The sequence below is a fragment of the Chiloscyllium punctatum genome, chromosome 1 (genome assembly GCF_047496795.1).
Source record: "Chiloscyllium punctatum isolate Juve2018m chromosome 1, sChiPun1.3, whole genome shotgun sequence".
Lineage (NCBI taxonomy): Eukaryota > Metazoa > Chordata > Chondrichthyes > Orectolobiformes > Hemiscylliidae > Chiloscyllium > Chiloscyllium punctatum.
Genome location: NC_092739.1, coordinates 79,417,128 through 79,441,548, shown reverse-complemented (window position 1 = coordinate 79,441,548; position 24,421 = coordinate 79,417,128). Strand labels below are relative to the sequence as shown.

The 24,421-nt window shown below is 39.7% G+C and overlaps 1 protein-coding gene and 1 long non-coding RNA gene across 2 annotated transcripts in view; one reads left to right on the top strand and one right to left on the bottom strand.

The window, feature by feature from the left end:
- Positions 1-24,421, bottom strand: part of LOC140476914 (uncharacterized) — a 43,782-nt gene that overhangs the window by 3,427 nt on the left and 15,934 nt on the right. The window contains exon 2 of the long non-coding RNA XR_011960625.1: positions 2,607-2,709. This is a non-coding gene — a long non-coding RNA (uncharacterized lncRNA). The remainder of the gene's footprint in view (positions 1-2,606; positions 2,710-24,421) is intronic.
- Positions 1-24,421, top strand: part of ppat (phosphoribosyl pyrophosphate amidotransferase) — a 61,949-nt gene that overhangs the window by 32,873 nt on the left and 4,655 nt on the right. Inside the window, exons 7-10 of the mRNA XM_072569772.1 lie at positions 11,892-12,043; positions 15,018-15,145; positions 20,953-21,174; positions 21,409-21,529. Coding sequence (XP_072425873.1) covers positions 11,892-12,043; positions 15,018-15,145; positions 20,953-21,174; positions 21,409-21,529 — 623 coding nt within the window. The remainder of the gene's footprint in view (positions 1-11,891; positions 12,044-15,017; positions 15,146-20,952; positions 21,175-21,408; positions 21,530-24,421) is intronic.

Here is a 24,421-nt window from a genome sequence, read left to right as displayed (position 1 = left end):
CTGCTGAACTTTGCTAACATATCTGCTTCTATCAAAACCATCCTCCCTTGGTAGTGCATTCCAGGCACCTACCACTGTCTCTGTTTCAATAAAAAAAACTTGGCTCGCACATCTCCCTTAAATGTTTTCCCTCTCATCTTAAATCCTTGGGCAAAGCATTGAGAATAGGAGTTAGGATGTCATGTTATGGCTGTACAGGAAATTGGTGAGCCCTGTTTTGGAGTACTGCATACAATTCTGGTCACCCTTCGCAAGGAAGAATCTTATTAAATTGGAAAAGGTACAGAAATGATTTACAAGGACCTTTATGGGGACTGGAGGGTTTGAGTTATAAAAAGAGGCTGGATAGCCTGAGATTTGTTTTCCAGGAGCATAGGAGGTGAAGGGGTGACCTTGTGGAGATTTGAGGGACATTAATAAGGTGAAGAGCAAAGGACATTGGTCTAAGATGAGAGGGGAAGATTTAAAAGGGACCAGAAGGGTAACTTATTCCACATAGTAGTACGTATGTGGAATGAATTGCCAAAGGAAATTGTAGGTGCAGGTGCAATTACAACATTTAAATGACATTTAGACAGGTGTACGGACAAGAACGGTTTAGAGGGAACAAATTACTGCTGATGCTGAAATTTGTACTGAAAACAACAAATGCTCGAGATCACACCAAGTTAGGCAGCATCCATGGAGAGACAGCAAGCTGACATTTTGAATCTAGATCATAAGAGCTGAAGTAAAATGTGGAGGGGGCAGCAGTTATGCTATTGTTCGGGTGGTGGTAGGAGTGGTGGATGTAGGGTGTTGGTGAGAAAAGGTATTAGTAGTTTTACCCAAGTGATTGGAATCTGAGAATGGCATATAAATGGTATGTCACATGCCAGACTTGAAAAGACAGGTGGGTTGGGGGCGGGGGGAGGCGGGAGGAGAAGAGGGGAGACACGATAACAACCTGAAAGAAATGGTTTACAATTTAAAGGTGTTGAACTCCAATATTCCTGATGAAGGGCTTTTGCCCGAAACATTGATTTTACTGCTTCTCGGATGGTGCCTGAACTGCTGTGCTTTTCCAGCACCACTCTAATCTAAGCTCCGATATTAAGTCAAGAAGGCCGTAAAGTGCCTAGTCTGAAGATGAGATGTTCCTCCAGTTTGTGCTATGTTTCACTGGAACACTGCAACATGCCAAGGATAGACATGTGGTCATGCAAGCAGGATGCTGTGTTAAAATGACCATCTATGGGAAGGTCAGAGTCCTGCTTGCACACAGATTGAAGGTGTCCTGCAAAGCAGTCACCCAGTTTGGTTTCTCTTTCGTAGAGTAGGCCACATTGGGTGCAGCGGATATAAAAAAAACAATATTGGAGGGGGTGCAGGTGAAATACCTCACCTGGAAAGACTGTTTACGCCTTTGGAGGGTGAGCAGGTAGGAGGTGATGGGGCAGGTGTTGAACTTTCTGCAGGTTCATGGCAAGGTGCCATGGAGAGGGGGTTAGTGTTGGTGGTTATGGAATGGACTCTGGTGTGCCGGAGGGAACAATCCCTCCGAAATGCAGACTGGGGATATGAGGGGAAATGTTTGGTGGTGGCATTCTGCTGGAGTTATCTGAAACAGCAGAGAATAATCCTTTGACTGCGGAGACTAGTGGGATGAAAAGTGAGGACAAGGGGAACCCAATCATGCTACTGAGTGATGGGCAAGGGCAGAAGCATGGATGATGAGTCAGATGCGGTTGAGGGCTCTGTCAACCACTGGGTGGGGAACTACAGTCATGGAAGGTTGAGAGGGATATGAGACTAGTTTAGTTTGGGAAAACTGATTGGCGTTGAAGAGTTGGGTCTGTTTCCATGCTGTATGACTTGTGATTCTGTGCCTCTTAATATTTGGTATTTCCACCCTAGGAAGAAGATTCTGACTATCTCGCATAATTTTATGTACTTCTCCCAGGTCACCTTTTAGCCTCCGACACTAACAATAACAATCCATGTTTGTCCAGCCTCCTTTTAAAGCTTATATACACCAATCCTGGCAAACCTGTTTTGCACCCTCTCCAAAGCCTCTATATCCTTTATATAATGTGGGAACACAACTGTAAATGTGGCCTAACCAAAGTTTTAAACAAGGACAACATGAGTTGCCAACGTTTATACTCCGTGCCATGAACGATGAAGGCATGCATCCTGTATTACCTTTACCATCTTAGTTATTTGTGTTGCCACTTACAGGGAGCTATGAACTTACATTCCAAGATCCTCTGTATATAATTGCTGCTAAGAATCCTGCCATTAACTGTATCCATTTGACCTTCCAAAATGCATCACTTCATACTTGGCTGACGTACATTTTTCCGTACAACTTTCCAACATATCTATGTCCTACTGTACCCTTTTATAGCTTCACTATCCACAGCTCCACCAATACTTGGGTCATCTGTGAACTTACTAATCAAATCATCTACATTTTCATCTAAGTCATTTCTGTATGTATTACAAATAACACAAGTCCATGCACGGATCCTTGCAAGAACAAGACCTCCAATCAGTAAAACACTCCTCCACAGAAATAGATGATGGGGAAATAAAAATGTAGAGTTGTGTGTCAGAGTACTTACTTAGAACAGTACAGTACAAGAATGGGCCCTTCGGTTGAAAATTTGTATTGACTGTGATGCTGTCTTAAGCTCATCACATTTGCCTGCATGTAATCCAATCCCTCTGGATATAAATGAAAATGGTGCTAGTGTGTAAACATATACTGATTAAAAAATATTTTCTCAAAGTTTGAAATGTTAGATTTGCTGACAGAGTATATAAATATCACCATGCATGATAATCTTATCATATTTCAGTATAAATTGAATACAACTCCTTTATTTGACTTACTCTGCACCCCAATTGAAGTAATTAATTTAATAAATGAAGGAACTAGAAAAGACAAACTACGGATCTTCATGATGTCCACGCATGCTTTTCAAAATAAATAACTGCGGTAATTGTTATTCTGCAGGAATCAAATTGCAAACAGCAATGTTGAATGAATGCACTATGGAATTCACAGAAGGCTGTGGAGGCCAGGTCATTGAGTTTATTTAAGATTGAGATAGGTTCTTGAGTATCATGGGTTATGGCGAAAAAGCAGGAGAATGGGGTAGAGAACTTATCATCCATGATTGAATAGCAGAACAGACTTGATGGGCTAAATGGCCTAATTTCTGCTCATATGTCTTATGGTCCGATTATCTTTTGGTCTATAACCCAAGATAGCTTGAAGGATGCATATTAGGTAGAACGTTCAGTCATCTTTGAATATTATCATGAAATGGTTTATGCTTACCTCAGCAAATTGTTGAGTTCTTAGTTTAATACCTCATCCTTAAGTAGTACTTATAACAACATGGCATTCATTCAGTATTATATTGGCCTAGATATTGGTTATAGCACAGAAGGAGGCTGTTTGTTTCCAGATGTTTTGACTGTGACTCACCCACTGGCCTACCCTTCTCTTCCTCACACCCCCATTCCAAGATACTAATACTCTTTTTGGTCTTCAGCTATTTTGTAAATAATGAGGAGTGATTGTGCGATGTCAATATTCAACAATGACTGGAATCTGAGCTGCAGACATTGCACCACAACAGGGAAGGACACATTACTCCAAAGGGTGGTCACACCCCTCAGATTAAGGAGTTCAAAATTAATCTTTGGTCAGAAACAGGAATGTGTGATTACAGGTAAGGCAGATATGATGACACAGTGTGTCAAAATTGAGGTGCCTTAGCTCCTGCAATTATCCAGTAGTTACCAGGTTCTTGCAAGCTGTGTGGATGAGAGTGGGGACTGCAGGAGGATGAGTAAACTGAACATGGCACCTTGGTACAAGGTGCCATTCAAGTGGGGGAAGGAAGAAAATAGGATCATAGCTGTGATGGGGATAGTAAAATTCTGTTTGCAGCCATGAGCAGGAATCCTGAAGGGTGTGTTGCCTCCACAACACCAGGGTTAAAGGCATGTCATTGGAGCTAGAAAAGAATTTAGAGAGGAAGGGGTGAGATTGAGTGATCGTCATCGACATTAGTACCAATGACATTGGTAGGACTAGAAAGGAGGTTTTGCTGAAAGACTTTAAACAGTCAAGAGCTAAGTTAGAAAGCAGAACTTCCAATGATCTATGGATTTTAAAAAATTTACTTGTGAGACATTAGTACTGCTGGCTGGCCAGCATTTATTGCCCCTCCTTTGTTGTCCTTGAGAAGATGGTGGTGAGCTGCTGCCTTGAAACTTTGCAGTACACGTGCTGTAGATTGCTTCACAATAGCATTAGGGAGGAAATCGCAGGATTTTGGCCCAGTAAAAGTGAAGCATCAGCGATTATATTTCCAAATCAGGATAGCTAGTGACTTAGAGGGAAACCTTCAGGTGTTGGTATTCCTATGTATCTAAAAGGACAAGGGCAGTAGGTACAAGTTGTCATTGGTTTGGAAGGTACTGTCTAAGGATCAGTGACATTCTGCAGTGCATTTTGCTGATGGGGGACACTGCTGCTACTGAGTGTCTGTGGTGAAGGAAATGGATGTGGTGCCAATCATGTGGGCTATTTTGTCTTGGATGGTGTAAAGTTTCTTCAGTGTTGTTGGAGGTGCACTCCTGATTTGTGCCTAGTAGATAATGAATAGGCTTTGAGGAGTCAGGCTGTGAGTTACTACTGTATTCCGAGCCTCTGACCTGTTGCTGAAGCCAGAGTGTTTATCAGATGAGTGCAATTGAGTTTCTGGTCAATGGTAACAGCTCTCTTTCTCTTTCTCTTTCTCTCCCCCTCCGCCCCCAAGAATGTTGATAATGGGGGATTCAATGAAAGTAACATTAATGAATGTCAAGGGGCAGAAGTGAAATTGTCTCTTCTTGGAAATAGTCAGTATCTTGCATTTGTCTGGTAAGCATGTTACTTGCTAGTTGTCAGCCCAAGTCTGGATATTGTCCAGATCTTTCTGCATTTGAATGTGGACTCCTTCAGTATTTTGGGGACTCCTGAATGGTGCTGAACGTTGTGCAATCATTAGTGAACATCCCCATTTCTCACCTTAATTTAGAGGGAAGGTCATTGATGAAGCAGGTAAACGTGGTTGGGCCGAGGACACTGCCCTCAGGAACTCCTGCAGAGATGTCCTGTAACTGAGATGACTGGCCTTCAACATCCGCAATATCTTCCTGTGTATCAGTTATGACAACAACCAGTGGAAAGTTTGCCCCTGATACCCATTTGATTCCAGTTTTGCGAGGGCTCCTTGATGCCACACTTGTTTGAATGTGGCTTTGACATCAAGGGCTATCACTCCCAGAAATCAACTCTTTTCTGTCTGTATTTGAACTAAGGCTGTAATTAGGTTTAAGGACTGAATGGCTTTGGGGCGACACAAACTGGGCGTCACCGAGCAGGTTATTGCTGAGCAGGAGCAGCTTGGTAGCACTGTTAATGACACCTTCCATCATTTTACTGATGATTGATAGAGTGATGGGGGTTAATTGGCTCGGTTGTATTTGTTCTGTTCTGTGTTCAGGACAGACCTAGGCAATTTTCCACCTTGACCAGTAGATTACAGAGTTGTAACTGTGATGGCTAAGACAGTGGCAAGTTCTGGAGCACAGGTTTTCAGAACTATTGTCAGAATGTTGTCAGGTCCCAAAACCTTTGGACTATCCAATGCCTTAAACTATTTCTTGATATCATGTGGAGTGATTCAAATTGGCTAAAGACTGGCATCCGTATTGCTGGGGACCACTGGAGGATGTCGAGATGGATTATACACTCAGCAATTTTCAGTCAGATGTGCTACGAATGCTTCAGCCTTATCACTTTGGACTGATGTGTTGGGCTGTTCCATAATTGATTTGGGGATTTTGTGGAGTTGCTTCCTCAAGTCAGTTGTTTAATTGCCCATCCATCACAATTGGATGTGGCAGGACTGCAGAGCTAGACATGATCTGTTATTTGTGGAATTGCTTAATTCTCTGTCACTTGCTGCTTATGCTGTTTGGCAAGTTTGGTAGCTTCACTCTGTTGACACCTCATTTTTAGGTATGCCCGGTGCTACTCCTGGCATGCCCTCCTGCAGTTTCCATTGAACTAGGGTTGATCCATTGGCTTGATGGTAATGGTTGAGTGGGGAGTATACTGGACTATAAGATTATAGATTATGCTGGAGTACAATTCTGCTGTTGATGGCCCACAGCACCTCATGAATGCCCAGCCTTGAGTTGCTAAATCTATTTGAAGCCTGTTCCATTTAACACTGTGATAGTGCCACAAGGTAGAGTATTCTTAATATGAATGCAGAATTTTGTCTCTACGATGTCTGTGTAGTGGTCATTATTACTGATACTGATTACAATCTTGACCAGATCCATCTGCAGCCAAGTAAAGTATGTTTTCCATCACCTGCCACAGGCCCAATCCATCAGCTGTGACCTTTCAGGGCCCAAGCAGTAGTGCTACTGCATACCTACTCTTGTTGGTGGACGTTCCACCCTCCGCGCTTTCTCCAAGTGTTGTTCAACATGGAGAAGTACTGATTCATCAACCAAGGGAGGGCGGCAGATGGTAATCAGCAGAAAGTTTCCTTGCCCATGTTTAACCTGAAGCCATGAGACTTCATGGGGACAAGTAAGTGTTGAGGATTCCCAGAGCAACTCTTTTCCAACTGTATAACACTGTGCCAATAGGACAGGACATATCCAGCAATGTAATGTCTGGGTTATTGTCAGTCAGATATGATTCTGAGAGTATGATTGTGCTGTTGTTTGACTAGTCTGAGACAGCTCTCCCAATTTTGTCACTAGCCCTAGACATTAGTAAGGAGGACATTGCAGGATCAACAGGGCTGTTTCTGCTTTTGCATTTTGAATGTCTAGGTCAATGCCAGATGATCCATTCAGTCTTATTTCTTTGCTGCCTTTTTTACTAAAGGAGCTGAGCCATAGACAAATCGCCATAGGGTAAATAAAGTCAGGTTAAATGCATGGCTGAGGGATTGGTGGGGGTGGAATGGGTTTCAGTTCATGGAGAACTGTCATCTGTACTGGGATAGAAGGGAGCTGTTTTTGGTGGGAGGGGCTTCACTTGATCTCTGCTGGGATCAATGTCCTGGCAAATCAAACAACTAACGCTGTAGAGACAGCTTCAAAGTAATTGCGGGTGGAGAGTTGTTGGGGAGGGTGAAGGTGGGAATGTTAGGATAGGGGAAATATAAGCTTAATAAGCAATAGGGTATGCCAGCATTCCAGGACAGCTATTTAGAAAATGATTCCCAAAGTGAAATAGGAAAGTGCAGCATGGGTGAATGACCTAATTCTGCTGTTGTATCACATGGTCTTTGGACTGACAAGAAGGAAAGACTGGTAGGGTAGCATTGTTCATGTAGAATGGACTAAGTACGATAGCAAGATTATCTTGAACCAGAAGATGTACAATCCATACTGGTGGACCAAGGAACCAAAAAGGAAAAGGTGTTAGTAGTTTATAGGTCCCCCAACTAGCTATCCAATGAGATAGAGAATATCCGGAGATATTGAGGACATGTAACAATTGCAGTACATTAATTATGGGCGACTTTAAGACTTGTTTAGATTAGATAGTCATATTGGCAAAGAAAACCATGAGGAATAATTTCTTAAGTGCACATTGGGTAGTTTCCTAGAATAGCATGTGGATTCAAGCAGGGATCAAGCTGTTTTGGATCTGGTGATGTATGATGAGAGAGGTTTAATAAATTGTCAGAATGAAAGGTTCCATTAGGAACAGTGACCATAACATGGTAGAATTTAGTATTCAGTTTTAGAGGGAAGAACTTGGTTTGATAACAACTGTTCTAAGCTTACACAGGGGTATGAGGAATGAGGGGTGAGCTGCCTTGGGTGGACTGAGAAAGGACTTTTATCAGCTAAGATGGTTTAGGAACAGTGGTAGATGTTTAAGAAAGTAGTTAATGGCTCACAGCAAAAATGTATCCTAGTATGGAAGAAGGATCCTATGAAGGGGATAAGCCAAGTATGGTTAGCCAGGGACATTAAGGAAAGTATCACATTGAAAGAGAAAACATACACTGTAGCAAAGATTATTGGTAAGTCAGAGGATTTGGAAAGTTTTTAAAAATCAGCAAATGGTGACCAAAGAAATAATTAGGGAGAAAATAAACTATTGAGTGTAAATAGTCATATCAACATGGACAGAAAGAATTTTTTTAAAAATATGTAAAAAGGAAGAGATGGACCAAAGTGAATTATCGACCCCTTGGAGGCTGGGAAAAGAATAATGAGGAACCAGGAAATGTAGAAGAATTGAATAAGTACTTGCATTAGTTTCTACAGAAGAAGACACTATTAGCATTTCAACATTACTAAATAATCAAGGGGCACAAAAAGGAGTGGAAATAAATAACTGTCACTAGAGAAAAACTTGGGAAGCTAATGGGGCTAAAGATCAATAAGTCTCCTGGACCTGATCAGATGCATTCTCTGATATTAAGAAAAGTAGCTATAGAGATAGTGATGCACTGGTAGTAATTTTCCAGGGGTCCCAGAGAATTGGAAAACTACTAATGTAACACCCTTATTCAAAAGAAGAAGGAAACAAATAACAGGGGAGTATAGCAAAAATATAAACTGTTGGAGAAACTAAGCATGTTTTTTGGCATCTGTAGGAAAAAAGCAGAGTTAGCGTCATCAGAACTGTACAGTCACCGAAGTTAACATTTAACTCTGCTTTCTTCCCTGATGCTGAGTTTCTTCAGCAATTTCTATTTTTGTTTCAGATCTCCGGCATCCACAGTTCTTTGTTGTATAATAGATGATTACAGGTTAGTTAGCTTAATATGTTGTGTGTACAATATTAATCTGTGATAAAGGATGTAACAGCAGAATATTTTGAAATACATAGTTGACAAGGATTCATGAAGAGGATATTATGCCTGACAAATTTAATGAGAATTCTTTTGAGTTAACGAGCAGGATAAAGGGGATGTAATATATTTGAATTTTCATAAAGTGTTTGATAAGATACCACACACACACAATATTTAATAAAATAAGAGCTCATGGTATTGGCAGCATGGATAAAGGATTGGCTAACCAATAAAGGAGGGAGAAAGTGAGCGCTGGAGATCAGAGTCGAAAAGTGTGATACTGGAAAAGAACAGCTGGTCAGGCAGCATCTGAGGAGCAGGAGAATTGATGTTTCGAGCATAAGCCCCCCTTCAGGAATGAAGGGCATGAAACATTGATTTTCCTGCTTCTCGGATGCTGCCTGACCAGCTGTGCTTTTCCAACACTACAGTCTTCGACCCTAACTAATAAAACACAGTTAGGATAAGGAAGGCATTTTCAGGATGGTAACCTTTTACTAGTGGTAAGTCACAGGGACCATCGCTATGGTCACAATTATTTACAAAATGTATGTTATTGATTTGGATGAGGAAAGTGAATGTACTATAGCCAAGTTTGCAGATGACTCAAAATGAGTGGCAAGGCAGTAGTGAGGGTGATGAGAGTGGTACTGGAAATGCACAGCAGGTCAGATCGATGTTTCGGACAGGAGCCCTTCATCAGGAATCTTCTAATGAAGGGCTCCTGTCTGAAATGTTGATTTTCCTGCTCCTCTGATGCTGCCTGACCTGCTGTGCATTTCCAGTACCACTCTCTCTAATCTTGACTCTAATGTCCAGCATCTTCATTCCCACTTTTGCCCAGTACTGAGGATGATAAGAGTCTCTAGAGGATTTAAACAGATGAAGTGGGTAGGCAAAAGCTTGGCAAATGAAATACATTGTCAATAATATGAGGCAGGAAGAACAAAGAAACTGAATATTATTTAACTGGAGAAAGACTGCAGAGACCTCCAGAACAGAGGGATTTGAGAATCCTTGTGCATGAATCACAAAAGCTACCATCCAAATTCAGCAGGCAATAGGAAAGACAAATGGAACAAGGCACTGGTCAGATCACAGCTGGGATACTGTGAACCATTTTGGGCTCCTTATCTGAGGAACGATATACCGGCATTGGCAATCCAGAGAAGGTTCACCCAGGTATGGAAAGATTTTCTTTTAAGAGTGGGCAGCGTGGCGGTAGTAGTTAGCACTGCAGACTCGCAGCACCAGGGGCCCAGTTTCAAATCCAGCCTTGGGCAACTATCTTTAAGACGTTTGCATGTTCTTCTCATCTCTCTGTGGGTTTCTTCTGAGCGTTCCAGATTCCTCCCACAGTCCAAAGATCTGCAGGTTAGGTGGATAAACCATGCTAAACATTGCCCCATTGTTATTCGGGGATGTGCAGGTTATGTGGGTTAACTATAGGAAAACACCATACAGAATTATGGAGTGTGGGTGGGATACTGTTCAGAGGGTCAGTGCTAACCCAATGGGCTGAATACTTCTTTCTACACTTAAATATTCTAATTGTGAGAGGTTCAGTAGGTTGGGCCTATACTCGTTGGAATGTAGAAGAATATGATCAACTTGACAGATAGATGTGGAAAGGTTTTTTTTCCCTTATGGGAAAGTTTAGGACCAGGTTTCATAAAGGAGTTACATATTTAAGGTAGAAATGAAGATGAATTTCTTCTAGGGTAATGAATTTGTGTAATCAGTCACCAGAGGGCTGTCAAGGCTGGACAGTTACGTATATTGAAAGCTGTGATACACCTTTTCAAAATAGTAATGGAATCAAAGGGTTAACAGGAAAAGACAATTAAGTGGAGTTGAGGATTATCAGATCAGCCATGATCTTAATGAATGGCAGAGCAGGCTGAATAGGATAACTTGTGTGTTTTATGGTCTTATGAACTAGTGGTCTAAGTTAGAATCAGGAAATTGCATGTCTCTTTGCTTAACTTAATTATAGTTAATTATGTTGGAAAAGATTATTGTAGATGAAGATGCATTGAAGTGGTTTCTTGGGGATTTTAAAAAAAAGCTACTCAGCCTCACTAATAATTTTTGACGTCTCCAGAATTTTTAATGACAGCAGTTCTGATTGGGGAACCGATCAGTTGAGAACCACAAAGATCAAATCTCTTTTTTTTTTAACCAGGAAACTACATGAATGTGAGAAGACGGTATGCAATTATTTATCGACATCAACTTTATAAATGAAAAAAGATGATAAGTAGATTCATTTTAGTGGGGAATGTGCCTGTGATGAGGAGATGTCATGTAGCAACTAGTATTAATGCTCTTGAGTCATAAGGTTTGGTTCAAGTCCCATTCCAGGGCTTGAGCACAAAAATCAAGCCTGGTACTCCAGTACATATTGAGAGAGCACTGCACTGTTGGACATTGTTTACAGATGTAAAATTGAGCCCGTCTCCAGCTTGGATAGATGTCAAAGGTCTTATGACTCTGCTTCAAAGAAGAGCAAGGGGAGTTATCCCAGTTGTATTGGCCAGTACTTATTCTTCAGTCAACATCAGAAAAGAGCAGATTGTCTGTTTATTATTTCATTGTTGTTCATGGGAGCATGTTGTATATAAATTGCTGCCTTTCTTACTTTATATCAGTAACTGTGCTTCAAAATTACTTAATTGGCTACAGTGCTTTGTTTCACCCAGTTATGAGAAGTATGATATAAATGCAAGTCTTTCTTTAAGTGTCATGCCCTGTACTTGAGTAGGAGTGGCATGAAATATATGTACACCATACAGGGTTGCATGCTCAAAGTTGCTGAGTAGAACAGTTGAACAGTCATTTTGAGACTGAATTTCAAAAGAAAATTACTGTTGTTATTTTCTGTTCCATCATCTGTTAGAAAGTGTTTAATTTCTTTCTTGGTGTAATTTTGATTGGCTAGCTTGGAAAGTCAGTAATTCTTGTATAGAACTTCTTAGTGTTCTCCCTCTTCCATTTTTGTAGATATTATCGTGAAATATTACCAGGAGAAATTGTACAGATCTCCAAGAATGGTGTCCAAACACTTGACGTTGTCCCAAGGGCTGGAGGAGATCCACCTGCTTTCTGTATCTTTGAATATGTTTATTTTGCTAGACCTGACTCTATATTTGAAGGTAATTCTAAATTTTTGGGGGGATGTTCATGCAATCATTTTTAATTTTCTGGATCCTGTTATAAATTATAAATTGTTCTTTCCTACTAAATCCTCAGCTGAAAGCCTAACATAATTGTAAAACAAATGGTTTTTAAACTTTTTGTGAGGTAGAATTTACTTTAATTTTAAAGGCTATCCAGTGAAAGATCCAAAAATAAACTAAGGGGTATGTCTGTTGGCAATACTGATTTTGTTGGGCCATGTAGCTATAGAGTTTGGCTATCAAAATGTAGCTTTGAATAAAATCTCTGACTCTTGCATAGAAACAAAGTAGGAACAGGAATAGGCCATTCATCTCCTTGAGCTGCCTTGTTGTTCAATCTAATTGTTGTTAATCATCCAACACAGTACTCTGTCCCTGCTTTCTCCTCATGCCATTCAATCCTTTAGTCCTAAGAACTATATCTAACTCATTCTTGAAAAACATGTAGTGTTTTGGGCTCAACTGCATTTTGTGGCAGTGAATTCCACTGGGTGAAGAAATCTTTTTTTCTTCTTGGTTCTAAGTAGCATACCAGTTCTCCTTACTTTGTGACCTCTGGTTCTGCATTCCCCATTCATCGGGAACATCCTTCCTGTGTTTACTTTATTCAGTGCTCTTAGAATTTTATAGGTTTCTGTGACATCCCTCTTCATTATTCTTAGCTACAGTGAGTATAGCCCTAACTGATCAGTCTTTTTTCACATGTCAGTCCTGCTATCCCAGGAAACAGTCTGGTCAACTTTCATTGCCCTTCCTTCATAGGCAGAACAACCTCCCCCAGATAAGAGGACTAAAATTGCATACATGTGCTCTCTCAAACTCAACAAGACATCCCTACTCCTGTACCTGCATCCACTCACTGTGAAGGCCTGTACAGCATTTACTTTCTCCACTGCTTGCTGGACCTGCATGCTTACTTTTAGCAATTAGTGTACAAGAACACCCATGACTTGTTGCACCTCTCCCTTTTCCATCTATCACCATTGAGGTAATTATCTGCCTTCCAGGTTTTACTACCAGAGTGGATAATCTCACATTTATCCACATTACATTTAATTTGCCGTTCATTTTCCATTCATTCACCTTGTCCAAAACACACTTAAGTATCTCTGATTCCTCCTGAAAGTTGACCCTCACATACAAACTTATGTTGTCTGCAAAATTGGAGATGTTACATTCAGTCCCTTCATCTAAATCATTGATATATCATGTAAATAGCTGAAGTCCAAGCAGGTTTGTGGCAACCCATTAGTCACTGGCTGGCATTCAGAAAATGACTTTTTTTTTATTCCTACACACTGTTTTCTGTCTGCCACCTAGCTCCCTGTCCATGTCAATACACTATTCCCAAAGTCCAAGTAATATTTTACCTCTGAGCCGGAGGCCTAGGTTCCAGTCCCAATGCTCCAGAGATGTATAATGACATCTTTGAACAGTTTGCTCAGAAGATATCAACCACATATACTGGCTCTGACTTAACAACTTTCCTAGTTACATCCTTGAAAAATTCCAGTAGATTTGTCAAGTGTGATTTTCCTTTTGTAAATACATGCGGACTCTGCCAAATCCTGTCACTGTCCCCTTCACACATTTGTTCCGGTCTTGCCCAGGAACAACCCGTCCTACATGTATTGGAACCATCTTGCTTAGAATCAGTCCCATACCTCAAAGCTGAAACCTTCTCCTTGCACCATCTCTCCAGCCATGTTTTCATCTGATATATCCTGCCATTTCTACCTGAACTAGTACGTTACACTGATAGCAATCCTGAGGTCACTACTTTTGAGGTCCTACTTTTTTTAACTTGCTTCCTAGCTCCTGATATTCTGCTTTTAGGACTTCATTTTTTGTTTAAAAACCTGTGTCCTTGGTACAGATATATACCATGACACTGGCTATTCATCCTCCCATTCTAGAATGTCCTGCAGCCACTGAGATTTCCTTGACCTTAATAGCTGGGAGGCATGTACCATCCTAGAGCCTTGTTTGCAGCCACTGAAATGTCTCTATTCTTACATTTGAATCCCGTATTGCAATTGGTGTTTCACACATTCCTCTTCCTCCGTGCAGCAGAGCCAACCACGACGCAATGAATCTGGCTGTTGTTACCCATCCCCCCAAGAGGCCATTCCCCTCACCTCCCCAACATTATCTAAAGAGGATTATTTGTTTTGAAATGGAATGGTCACAGGATTTTTGCACTGTTTTTCTGCTTGATGGTCATTCGTTCCATCCCTACCTGTGGAATGACCATCTCTGAATGTGCAATCCATGATACTGTCAGCTTCACAGTATCCTCAACCACTGGTGATATTCCAAAACTCAGGGTCCCAGGATCTGCAGCTGGAGCCATTTCTTGTACACATTTGGTCCTGGGCACTGGAACTGTACTCCACTTCATTTAGAGAGCAAGAACATCGCCCAGTCTTGAGCACTCCTTTCATAGCTTAAATTAAGCTCTTACATTTTGCTTAAAATCAAATACTACTACTCTGGGGCCCTTCTTTGGGTTTCTGCACTATCACCCTTCTAAACTATAAACCCAAAATAAAGACCTTGCAAACTGCATAAACGATTTTTAAAAAAAAGTGTAAATACTCATCAAATCTTACTCATCTAATCATTTGCTTCTTGTCACATCACTTTTTGACACTGTCCCCAGAGTGCTTTGCTATAATGCTGACTGTGGGCACTCTTTCCAGCATACTTCACTGTGCTGACTGGGGACGCTTTTTTCCCACTCGTCTTGTTATGGTACTTTGATTATACATGCAATCTTATTAAATTTCGTTTCAAAATGAAATTGCCTCTGAGAAAAAAAAAGTGCCTCTATAATCGAGCAATAAAAGACACTATTCCAGATTTGCATTTCATGTAATTGCATGAATCTCTACTTTTTAATGTAGCAGGACTATATTCACTTGTATATTATTTTCCTTCAATTTATAAGGACAGATGGTATATACAGTCAGACAGCGTTGTGGGCGGCAGCTTGCTATTGAAGCACCTGTTGATGCAGACTTGGTTAGTACGGTTCCTGAATCTGCTACTCCAGCAGCACTTGGTTATGCACAAGAGGTATGTAATAAACTCATAAAACGTAATAATGCAACGCAATAACGTAGTATCATAAAACAGTACAGAATAGGAGGCTGTTTGGCATATTTTGCTTGTGCTGGCTCTTTGGTAGAATTGCCCACTGCCTTGCTCACTTCCCATAGTCCTATAGTTTTTCTTCTTTTCAGCATTTGTTTTTTTGAAATTATTATTGAGTCTCCTTCCCCCACTACCTTAGCCAACGTATTCAAGATCACAACAACCTAAGTTTTTTTTTAACCAGAAAGTAGATTTTTAGTATGTTTTCTGGTTGTTGACTTTTGTGTAATTTAATACAATTTTTCCTTATTTTACTGTGTTAAGCCATAATATTGAACACCTCTGTCCTTTTAAACTTTTCAGGGGAAAACAAAACTTCTCCAGTCTCTCAACAAGATTAAAGTTTCTCACTGTTGGTACCATTCCTCTAAATCCTTTCTGTCTGCCTATCTCAAGGCCTTGACAACCGATGAAAGTATGGTGTCTGGAATTAACATTATTCAATTAAGCTGAGGTTTAACTAGTACTTTGACTTATTAATATAAATTTCTTGCTATTAATAAAATTCTTAATTAATAAAATCAAAAATCCTATTCTTTTTGAAGTCTTCCCAACTTTTCTTTCCACCTTCAAACAATTAGTGTACACACAGCCCAGATTGCTGCACCCTTTTACAATTGTTTAGTTGAAGTTGTTTAGTACAGGCCCTTCGGCCCTCGATGTTGCGCCGACCGAAGCCTACCTAACCTACACTAGCCCAATAACCTCCATATGCTTATCCAATGCCCACTTGAATGACCATAAAGTTGTCTGTCTTCATCCTTCCTCCAAACTACCACTTCTGTGTAAAAGTTACTTTACTTCCCATTTCATAATTTGATAGATCCCTGAAGTCTGTTAATATCCTGATCATTGTTTACTATGTTTAGGTTTTGTGTCATTTGCAAAATGATTTGATAGAGGTGTACAAGATGATTAGGGGAGATTTGATAGAGGTGTACAAGATGATTAGGGGTTTAGATAGGGTTGACAGTGAGAACCTTTTTCTGCGTATGGAGTCAGCTGTTACTAGGGGACACAGCTTTAAATTAAGGGGAGGTTGGTATAGGACAAATGTTAGGGGTAGATTCTTTACTCAGCGGGTTGTGAGTTCATGGAATGCCCTGCCAGTATCAGTGGTGGACTCTCCCTCTTTATGGTCATTCAAGTGGGCATTGGATAAGCATATGGAGGTTATTGGGCTAGTGTAGGTTAGGTAGGCTTCGGTCGGTGCAACATCGAGGGCCGAAGGGCCTGTACTACGCTGTATTTTTCTATGTTCTATGTTCTAAACTTTGAAATTCCATCTTTATACCCAAATCTAGGTCATAAATATATATCAAAAAGAACAATGGACCAGAATATAGTTTTAAAAAAAGCATAAATTAGCAAGAAATATAAAACAGATTACATAGCTGTAGAAGCTTTGACAAAAAGGAAGAGAGTAGCAAAAGCAAGTGCTTTTCAGAGGAGAAATTATAATGGGGAATAAGGAATTGGTAAAACCATCAAATTTTTTTTGGTCTTCACAGTAGAAAAGACTACTTTTTTTAAAAAAAAAATTGTGGTGAACTAAATAACTAATAAAAGTGAGAACCTTTTTAGGTACTCTAGCGGCTGAAGAGGAGAAGAAATAAAGAAACAAAAAGATGCACTGTTTGTTCTCTTCTAAAATCATCTCAATTAATTAATTGGCAGGTTATTTTGTAACACTGTTTTAAGAAATGAAGAGAGAGAACATAGGCAACCTACAGGCTGGTTAGCTTTATATCAGTTCTTAGGATAATGTTGGAAGCTATTGTTAAGGAACTGGTAACAAACCATTTAGAAGCATCAGCATGCTTTTATGAAAGGGAAGTCATGTCTGACAAACTTTTATTAGCTTTTTGAGGATGTAACTGTCAGTAGATAAACAGTAAAATAGTAAATATGTTGTGTTGTGTTTGAATTTTCAAAAGACAATTAACAAGCTGTCACTTAAAAGGTTACTACATAAAATTAGAGCTTGTTGGTTTGGTGTGATGGACCAAATTTTTCAGATAATAGGAACGAGAACAGAAATTTGGAGGTGCACATCAGGATCTCACAGAATCTGTAACAGACCAACATACACTGAAATTGCCTGAGAATTTTAACTTTAAAATTGGCTGATTCCCTGTAGTCTGAGACCCTTTGTGAAAATCTCTGATCAGGTACACAGGACTTATACCTCTACCTACCATGTAACTATTACTCAGTTTAATACTTGGTCTAACTGCTGATTACTATCCCCAAACATTTACTCATTGACTCAACTATTCACTAGCCCAGAGTTATTCATTACAAAAACATGAGACACTTATTAACTGTTTTGTGCTATTTTATAAACAGGGTGTATTTGTAATCTGTAAAAACTGCCTGTATTTTCAAGTTGGTATGTTATGACAAGTGGGTTCTCTGATATTTGTCAACTGTTAGTTATTTAGTTTAAGATACTTGGAGTAATCCAGCTCATTTATTGATAATACAAAGTTGGATGGGTCTGTAAGGTATGAGGAGGACAGAAGCAGCAAATACAGCACTACAGATCATTGAGTGGCCATGAAGTAGCAGATGGAATGTAATGTGGATAAATGAGACATTATTCATTTTGGAAGGAAGACCGAAAAGTGTTTTTTTTTTATATATAAAATGTGCAAAGTTTTAAAATGCTGATATTCAGAGAGGTGGGTATCGTTGTCCAAAGGAAATTAGCAAGTAGGTTTAACAAGTAGTTAGGAAGGTATCTGGCTTTTTTTTTTAATTGCAAAGGAGCTGTAGTACAGTAGAAAGGCTATCATGATACAATTGTATATCTCTTTGCTGAGACTATATTTTCTATCAGGAGTACTGTATACAGTTCCTTTTCTAAGAAAGGATATAATTCCTTGGAAGTTCAATACATGTTCACAAGAATGATTCCTTGGATAAGAAGTTTGGCCTATAATGAGAGGCTGGGCAATTTGGATTTATATTCCCTGATGATTTGAAGAACCAGTGTGTTGTTGTAAGATTCTAAGCAGACTTGACAGGATAGATGCAGAGAAATTGATTTTTCTGGCTAGAGTCTAGAAGAAGGGTGTTTTAGTTTTCAGAATCAACAATTTAAGACTGAAACAAAGAGTTTCTCAATTTTTGCAATTCTCCACTTCAGAGAACAAAGGATGCTCCACTGAAATGTTTACAGTTTCTATATTTCTAAGGGATAGAAAGTAGTGTTGCCAAATTTGTTGATACATAACTTACCTTCCTATGTTTATGAAGAGGCATAAGGAGGCTACAAATAGAAATAGATGAGTGGACATACACCTGACAAATGATGTATAATATTGGAAAATGTGAAATTGTCAACTTTGGCAGAAGAAGAAAAAAAGTATCTAAATGGTGAGAGATTTCAGAGCATTGGAGAGCCTGCATCCAGAGTACTGTTTTCAGTTTTGAACACCTTATTGAAGGAAGGATGTAAATAGAACCAGCTCAGCAAAGCTTTACTGGACTAATTCTTGAAATGGGCAGGTTGTCTTTGAGGAAAGATTGGACGTGCGCAGCTTGTATCCACTGGCATTGAGAAGATTTATAGAATCATAGAGTCAACTTACTTGAAACCTGAGGAGTCTTAACCAGTTGGATATGGAGAGGATGTTTCCACAGATTCATAACCATCTGAAAGAAGAAATTCCTCATCTGTCTTAAATGTGCAACCCCTTATTCTGAGAAGAATAGGGTAGATGGGAATGTAGAACTGAAGTATATCAGGTCAGCCATTATCTCATTGAATACCAAGTGGGTTCAACGGGCTGAATAGCTCACCACTTCTACTTGTTCCTATTTCTAGTAGCTTCTGGGGAACACTACATTGTTTCTGTTGAGTCTGAATAAAAGGCTCAACACCCCTCTTTCTGTCCTGTGGCCAATTTTGATATCCTGAGTGCAGCTGTCCCTTTTAAATGCATAGATTTTAATTTTTTTGAGCATATTCTTTGTGATACTTTGTCAAATGTGTCTGGCAAGCTGAGATATACATTGTCAACCTCTACTCTCAGTAGCACCTCATTACTTATCAAGAGAGTTAAATCATTTGGATTTCTAAACTTCAGCTAAGTAGCAATGCAGTGTTATGAATGTTGTACCAGTATTATATGTTAATGGTGCCTAACCTATGGCTCACAGAGCACACATGATACACTACAGCATTATTTTACAGCCCAACATTCGGGCAGCATGGTGGTTCAGTGGTTAGCACTGCTGCCTCACAATAGGTTCATTTCTAACCTTGGGTGACTGTGTGTGTGTGTGTGTGTAGAGTTTGCACCTTCTGCGTGGGTTTCCGCTGGGTACTCTGGTTTGTCCATAGTGATTAGCGATGTGCAGGCGAGGTGGATTAGCTGTGATAAAGCAGGGTTATGGAGATACGGTAGGTGGCAGGATCTGGGTGAGGTGCTCTTTGAAGGATCAGTATGGACGCATTGGGCCAAATGGTCTCTTCCTGCACTGTAGGAATTCTGTGATTCTATAACATCTGTTTTAAATTACAACTCATTCATAAATTTGGCAAGGAGCTGCTCCTCCAACCAGAGGCCCTTTTTCTCTTCATTGTGCTGTTGCACGTTTGCTGGTGAGTGCATCAGTTGCATATGTGGAATGAGCAGTGAACAGCCTGGAGATTTGGTCATGAAACTGCAAGACAGATTCTGGGAATAGGAGGCTTTCTGCTTCAATTCCAGAACTCCAAAAACCACAGTATTTCATAGAAGGAAAGGAATAGGATCTGCTGTGGAGAGAAGAACTCTCTCACCTGGATCCACCTCAACCCAGGATACCACCTTAAAATAGTCATTCAGCTGCTGCTGAAAAGCAAGGGGAGGGGAGTAGGAATTGCTGTCTGGTATAGGAAGGCAGCAGGTAAAGGCCTGAGCTCTGGATATGTAGGTAAAGTGTGTGCAAGTCCACCAACACCAGCCCTGTTGAGTCATCAGTAAGGGCTGGTGGCTTCTGGGTACTTCTCTTGGGTTTACGCTAATGTTTTCGAAGTAGACTGTTAAGATTGAGATTTGCAACATTGCCTTGGTACAGAGCTGTGTTGAAATGCATTTTCAACAACTTCTGAGAATCAGTTTTGTTGTTTAATGGCTGTTTATTTCAATGGTAAGATTTGCTTTTTATAAAAGTGCCATGGATTATTTTCTTGAAGTTGAAGATGTAGAGTGCGAAGGGCATGAGAGAGCATGGAAGAGATACTGGAGAAGGAAGAGGAAAAGTGGGCTGTGCGAAGAGGAAACCTATACTGAAAATTAACCCACTTCTGATGCTGGAATTCTAATAAAATTTAGAAAGGCCAGCTGGAAGTGTACCCCACACAATGTAAAGTCAGCATTATTAACTCCTTCAATAGATCCCAGTCACCATCACCTTTTCCCCTCTCCCATTATCGATTTTATAGTTTTAAGCATTTTTTTATGATTTAAGTTCAATTTTACTATCCTGGCCTGCCAAGTATAAAAACAATTTAAAATAAGTTGTCCTCCACCAACATAAGTGTTGGCTACCACTGATATAAAAGGCAAGCTGGTTCAGAATCAGAAGCAATTGAAAATCAAAGGGAAAGAATTTTAAACCCTATCCTAACAGTTTAGGTGCTTTAAAGCAGGTAATGACCATGAGTCTCATTCTAAAATCGTTCAAGGTTAACTTTTGTTTGGCAATTTACAAATTGTGCCTGTTCTCTGTTACAGGCAGGACTTCCATATGTAGAAGTGCTCTGCAAAAACCGTTATGTAGGTCGAACATTCATTGCTCCAAATACAAGACTGCGGCAACTTGGAGTAGCACAAAAATTTGGAGCCTTGAGTGACAACTTTGCAGGAAAGCGGATTGTGTTAATAGATGATTCAATTGTGCGTGGGAATACAATTTCTCCAATTATTAAAGTCCTGAAGGAAGCAGGTGCAAAAGAGGTATGAAAAAGCATTGTGTGTAGCATGAAATTGAATGTATAGATAAATTTAATTAACTATGTTCTTAGAAAAATCCTAATGTGTTCTTGAACATGCCATTTCTCTGTACTTATTTCTTCAAGTGATGTAGTGAGTTAAGTAATCATTCAAAATATGTTTTCATTAGATAATTTTCTTCAACTGAGAGGCTTGGACTACATGAGGTTTCTTATCTTTAGAAAATTGTTTTCATAGGTACACATCCGTGTGGCTTCACCTCCAATAAGATTTCCTTGTTACATGGGAATTAACATTCCAACGAAAGAAGAATTGATTGCCAACAAACCAGAATTTGAAGATCTTGCAGGCTATATAGGTTTGTTGAGGTTACTAATTTATTGTACAATTTGATTATTAGTGATGGTAAAATTTGATTTGATTAATTATTGTCACAAACTGAAATACAGTGAAAAGTTTTGTGTGCCAACCAGACAAATCATGCCTTGATGGACCTTTTTTGGTTTCACTGCAGCTTTTTAATTGCAAATGGTGAAATTATACCAGAATACTTCCTTTTATTTGATTATTTAATTGTAGACAAATATTTATTAGCATACTATCTGAATGTATAACATTTCATGTTTTGAAGCATTTTTGCAGAGCAACCTAACTGGTGTTATTTATACAGACCGCTGCAGCATAAATGTGAAGCCTACCAATTTGTTAAAAAATACCAAATAGTCTAATTCCTACGTCAATTCCCACAAAAATCAATTGTATGTCAGAATTAGGTTCCTTTGGTTTTCCAGGCAAGAAAACATTCAAAGTGCAAGCTGAAATGCTGTATTATATATATTCAGTATTGCCCATTTCTAGCTGTAATAACTAAAGGAATCAATCATGAAATGCAAAAGTAATATTCTTGGTATTTAAGGACCTTTTCAGTCGGGTGAAAAAAAAACTTTGAAAAATTATAAAACAAATTTTTAAAAAATCTGAAGATGCTGGAATTAGTAATGAAACAGAAATTGCTGGAAAACTTGCCAGGTCTGGGAGCATCTGTGGAGAGAAAGCAGAGTTAACATTTCAGGTCCAGTGACAGGTGCTGCCAGACGCCCTGAGTTTTCCCAACAGTTTCTAGTTTTGTTTGAAAAACTAAGTTGAAACGCTGAATTCTAACACATTCATAAATGAAATAACCTTCAAAACAAAATACATTTACAATATTCACATTATATTTTTCAATGTAAAGACAATTAAATTCCTCATGCCTATTTTACATTAAGCAAGCTCCATCTGGTGGCAAAAGTTCATTTAGTGCAGACAATAGCTGAAGAGGTCCCAGGACTTGGGACTCGAGGCTGAGAGAGCAGGAGCAGGTCAGAGAAGTCACTTGAAGCAGTGCACAAAGATGGCAACTGACACTGGGAACTTTGAAAGTGAGATATAGGTGAGAATGTGAAATTGGAGGGAAGAGTGAATTCCAAGTGAAGAGCAAAAGTAAAAGTGAACTGATCTCATCAGCACTAAAGAAAACATTGTGTACTACATGCTATATTTCAGTCATAGAACCAGGAAGTCTATAAAAAGATGTGCAGCCAATTTTGGAATGTTAAATGGATATATATAACCTCTATTTTATGGATTATGTCAAAACAAAACAAATGGGGACATAGGTAGGTCATATTTCTTGATTTGAATTTCTTAAAGTGACCAGTTGTGTGGATGAGGATAGTGTTTTTGCTTGGACTTCAACAAGGCTTTTTCAAAAGTGCTATCAGTCTCCCATATAGAAAAGGTAAGAACTCATGAGATCCATAACTAGTTGAGTGGCAGGAAGCAGTGATGCTTGAAGGGTGCTTTCTTGATGGGAAGTCTGTGTCCCTTTGGAGTCCCACAGGGGTCAGTATTGGGGCCCTTGCTGTTTGTGATTTATATATAAATGATTTTAGACTTGAATGTAGGAGGGTTGATTTTAGTAAGTTTCATAATTCAAAATGGGTATGGTGGCAAATAGTGAGGAATATAGCCTTAGGTTTACAAGTATGTAGACATGCTGGTCATTTAGTTGATCAGTGGCAAATGGAATTCAATTTGATGCACTTGGACAGGATAAACAATACAAGAATATGTGAACAGTAGGACCCTCAAACACAGGCAGAAACTCTAGACATGCACTTGCGATGTCAAGACATTCAAGGCTGTGGGCAAGTGCTGGAAAATGGGATTCATGTAGGTACTTGCTTTTGACTGGCACAGACTTGATAGGGCCTTTTTCTGTGCTGTAGATCTGTGACTCCATCTCAACTTGATTTGTTTTCACTAGAGCAATGATAGCTGAGGGGCGATATGATAGAAGTATATAAAATTGAGAGGCTTGAATAGGGTAGGTAGTAGGAGTCTTTTTCCCAGAATGGAAATGTCAAATGCTAGGGGACATAGGTTTAGTTGAGAGTAGAAAAATTCAATGTGATGTCTGAGCAAAGTTCTTTTTTTAAACCAATGCCTGGAATGCATTGCCAGGAGAGATGGTAGAAGCAGGGACAATAGCAATTAGCGAGTTTTGAGAAGATTTGTAGCTCAGGTTATGGTTCTGGATGTAGAAGGTTCGTTTTCAGGTGTTACGCCACCATACTAGGTAACATCAGTGAGCCTCCGAATGAAGCACTGGTGGCATGGCCCACTCTCCATCTATGTGTTTAGTTTTCTTTGGGTTGGTGATATCATTTCCTGCTCCTTTTATCAGGGGATGATAAATGGGATCCAAGTCAATGTGTTTGTTGATAGAGTTCCAGTTGGAATGCCATGCTTCTAGGAATTCTCGTGCATGTCTATTTGGCTTTTCATAGGATGGATATGTTATCCCAGTCAAAGTGGTGACCTTGCTCATCTGTATGAAAGATACAGGTAAGATGACTCTCATACAGATGAGCAAGGTCATGACATCCATCCGAGGACAAGCCAAATAGACATGCACGAGAACCAAGGAAACCTAAACACACAAATAGAAATTGAGCCATGTCACCAGTGCTTAATCTGGAGGCTCACTGATGTTACCTAGGATGGTGATGAAACGTCTGAAAACGAGCCTTCGAACTCAGCAAGCAAACCTACATCCACAATAGCAATGTTTAAGGGGCAGTTGGACTGACACATGAACAGGCTGGGAATAGAGGGATATGGATCATATGCAGACATATGGCGTAAATTTAGAATGTCATCATGGTTGGCACAGACAAAGCAATCTGAAGGGCTTGTTCCTGTGCTA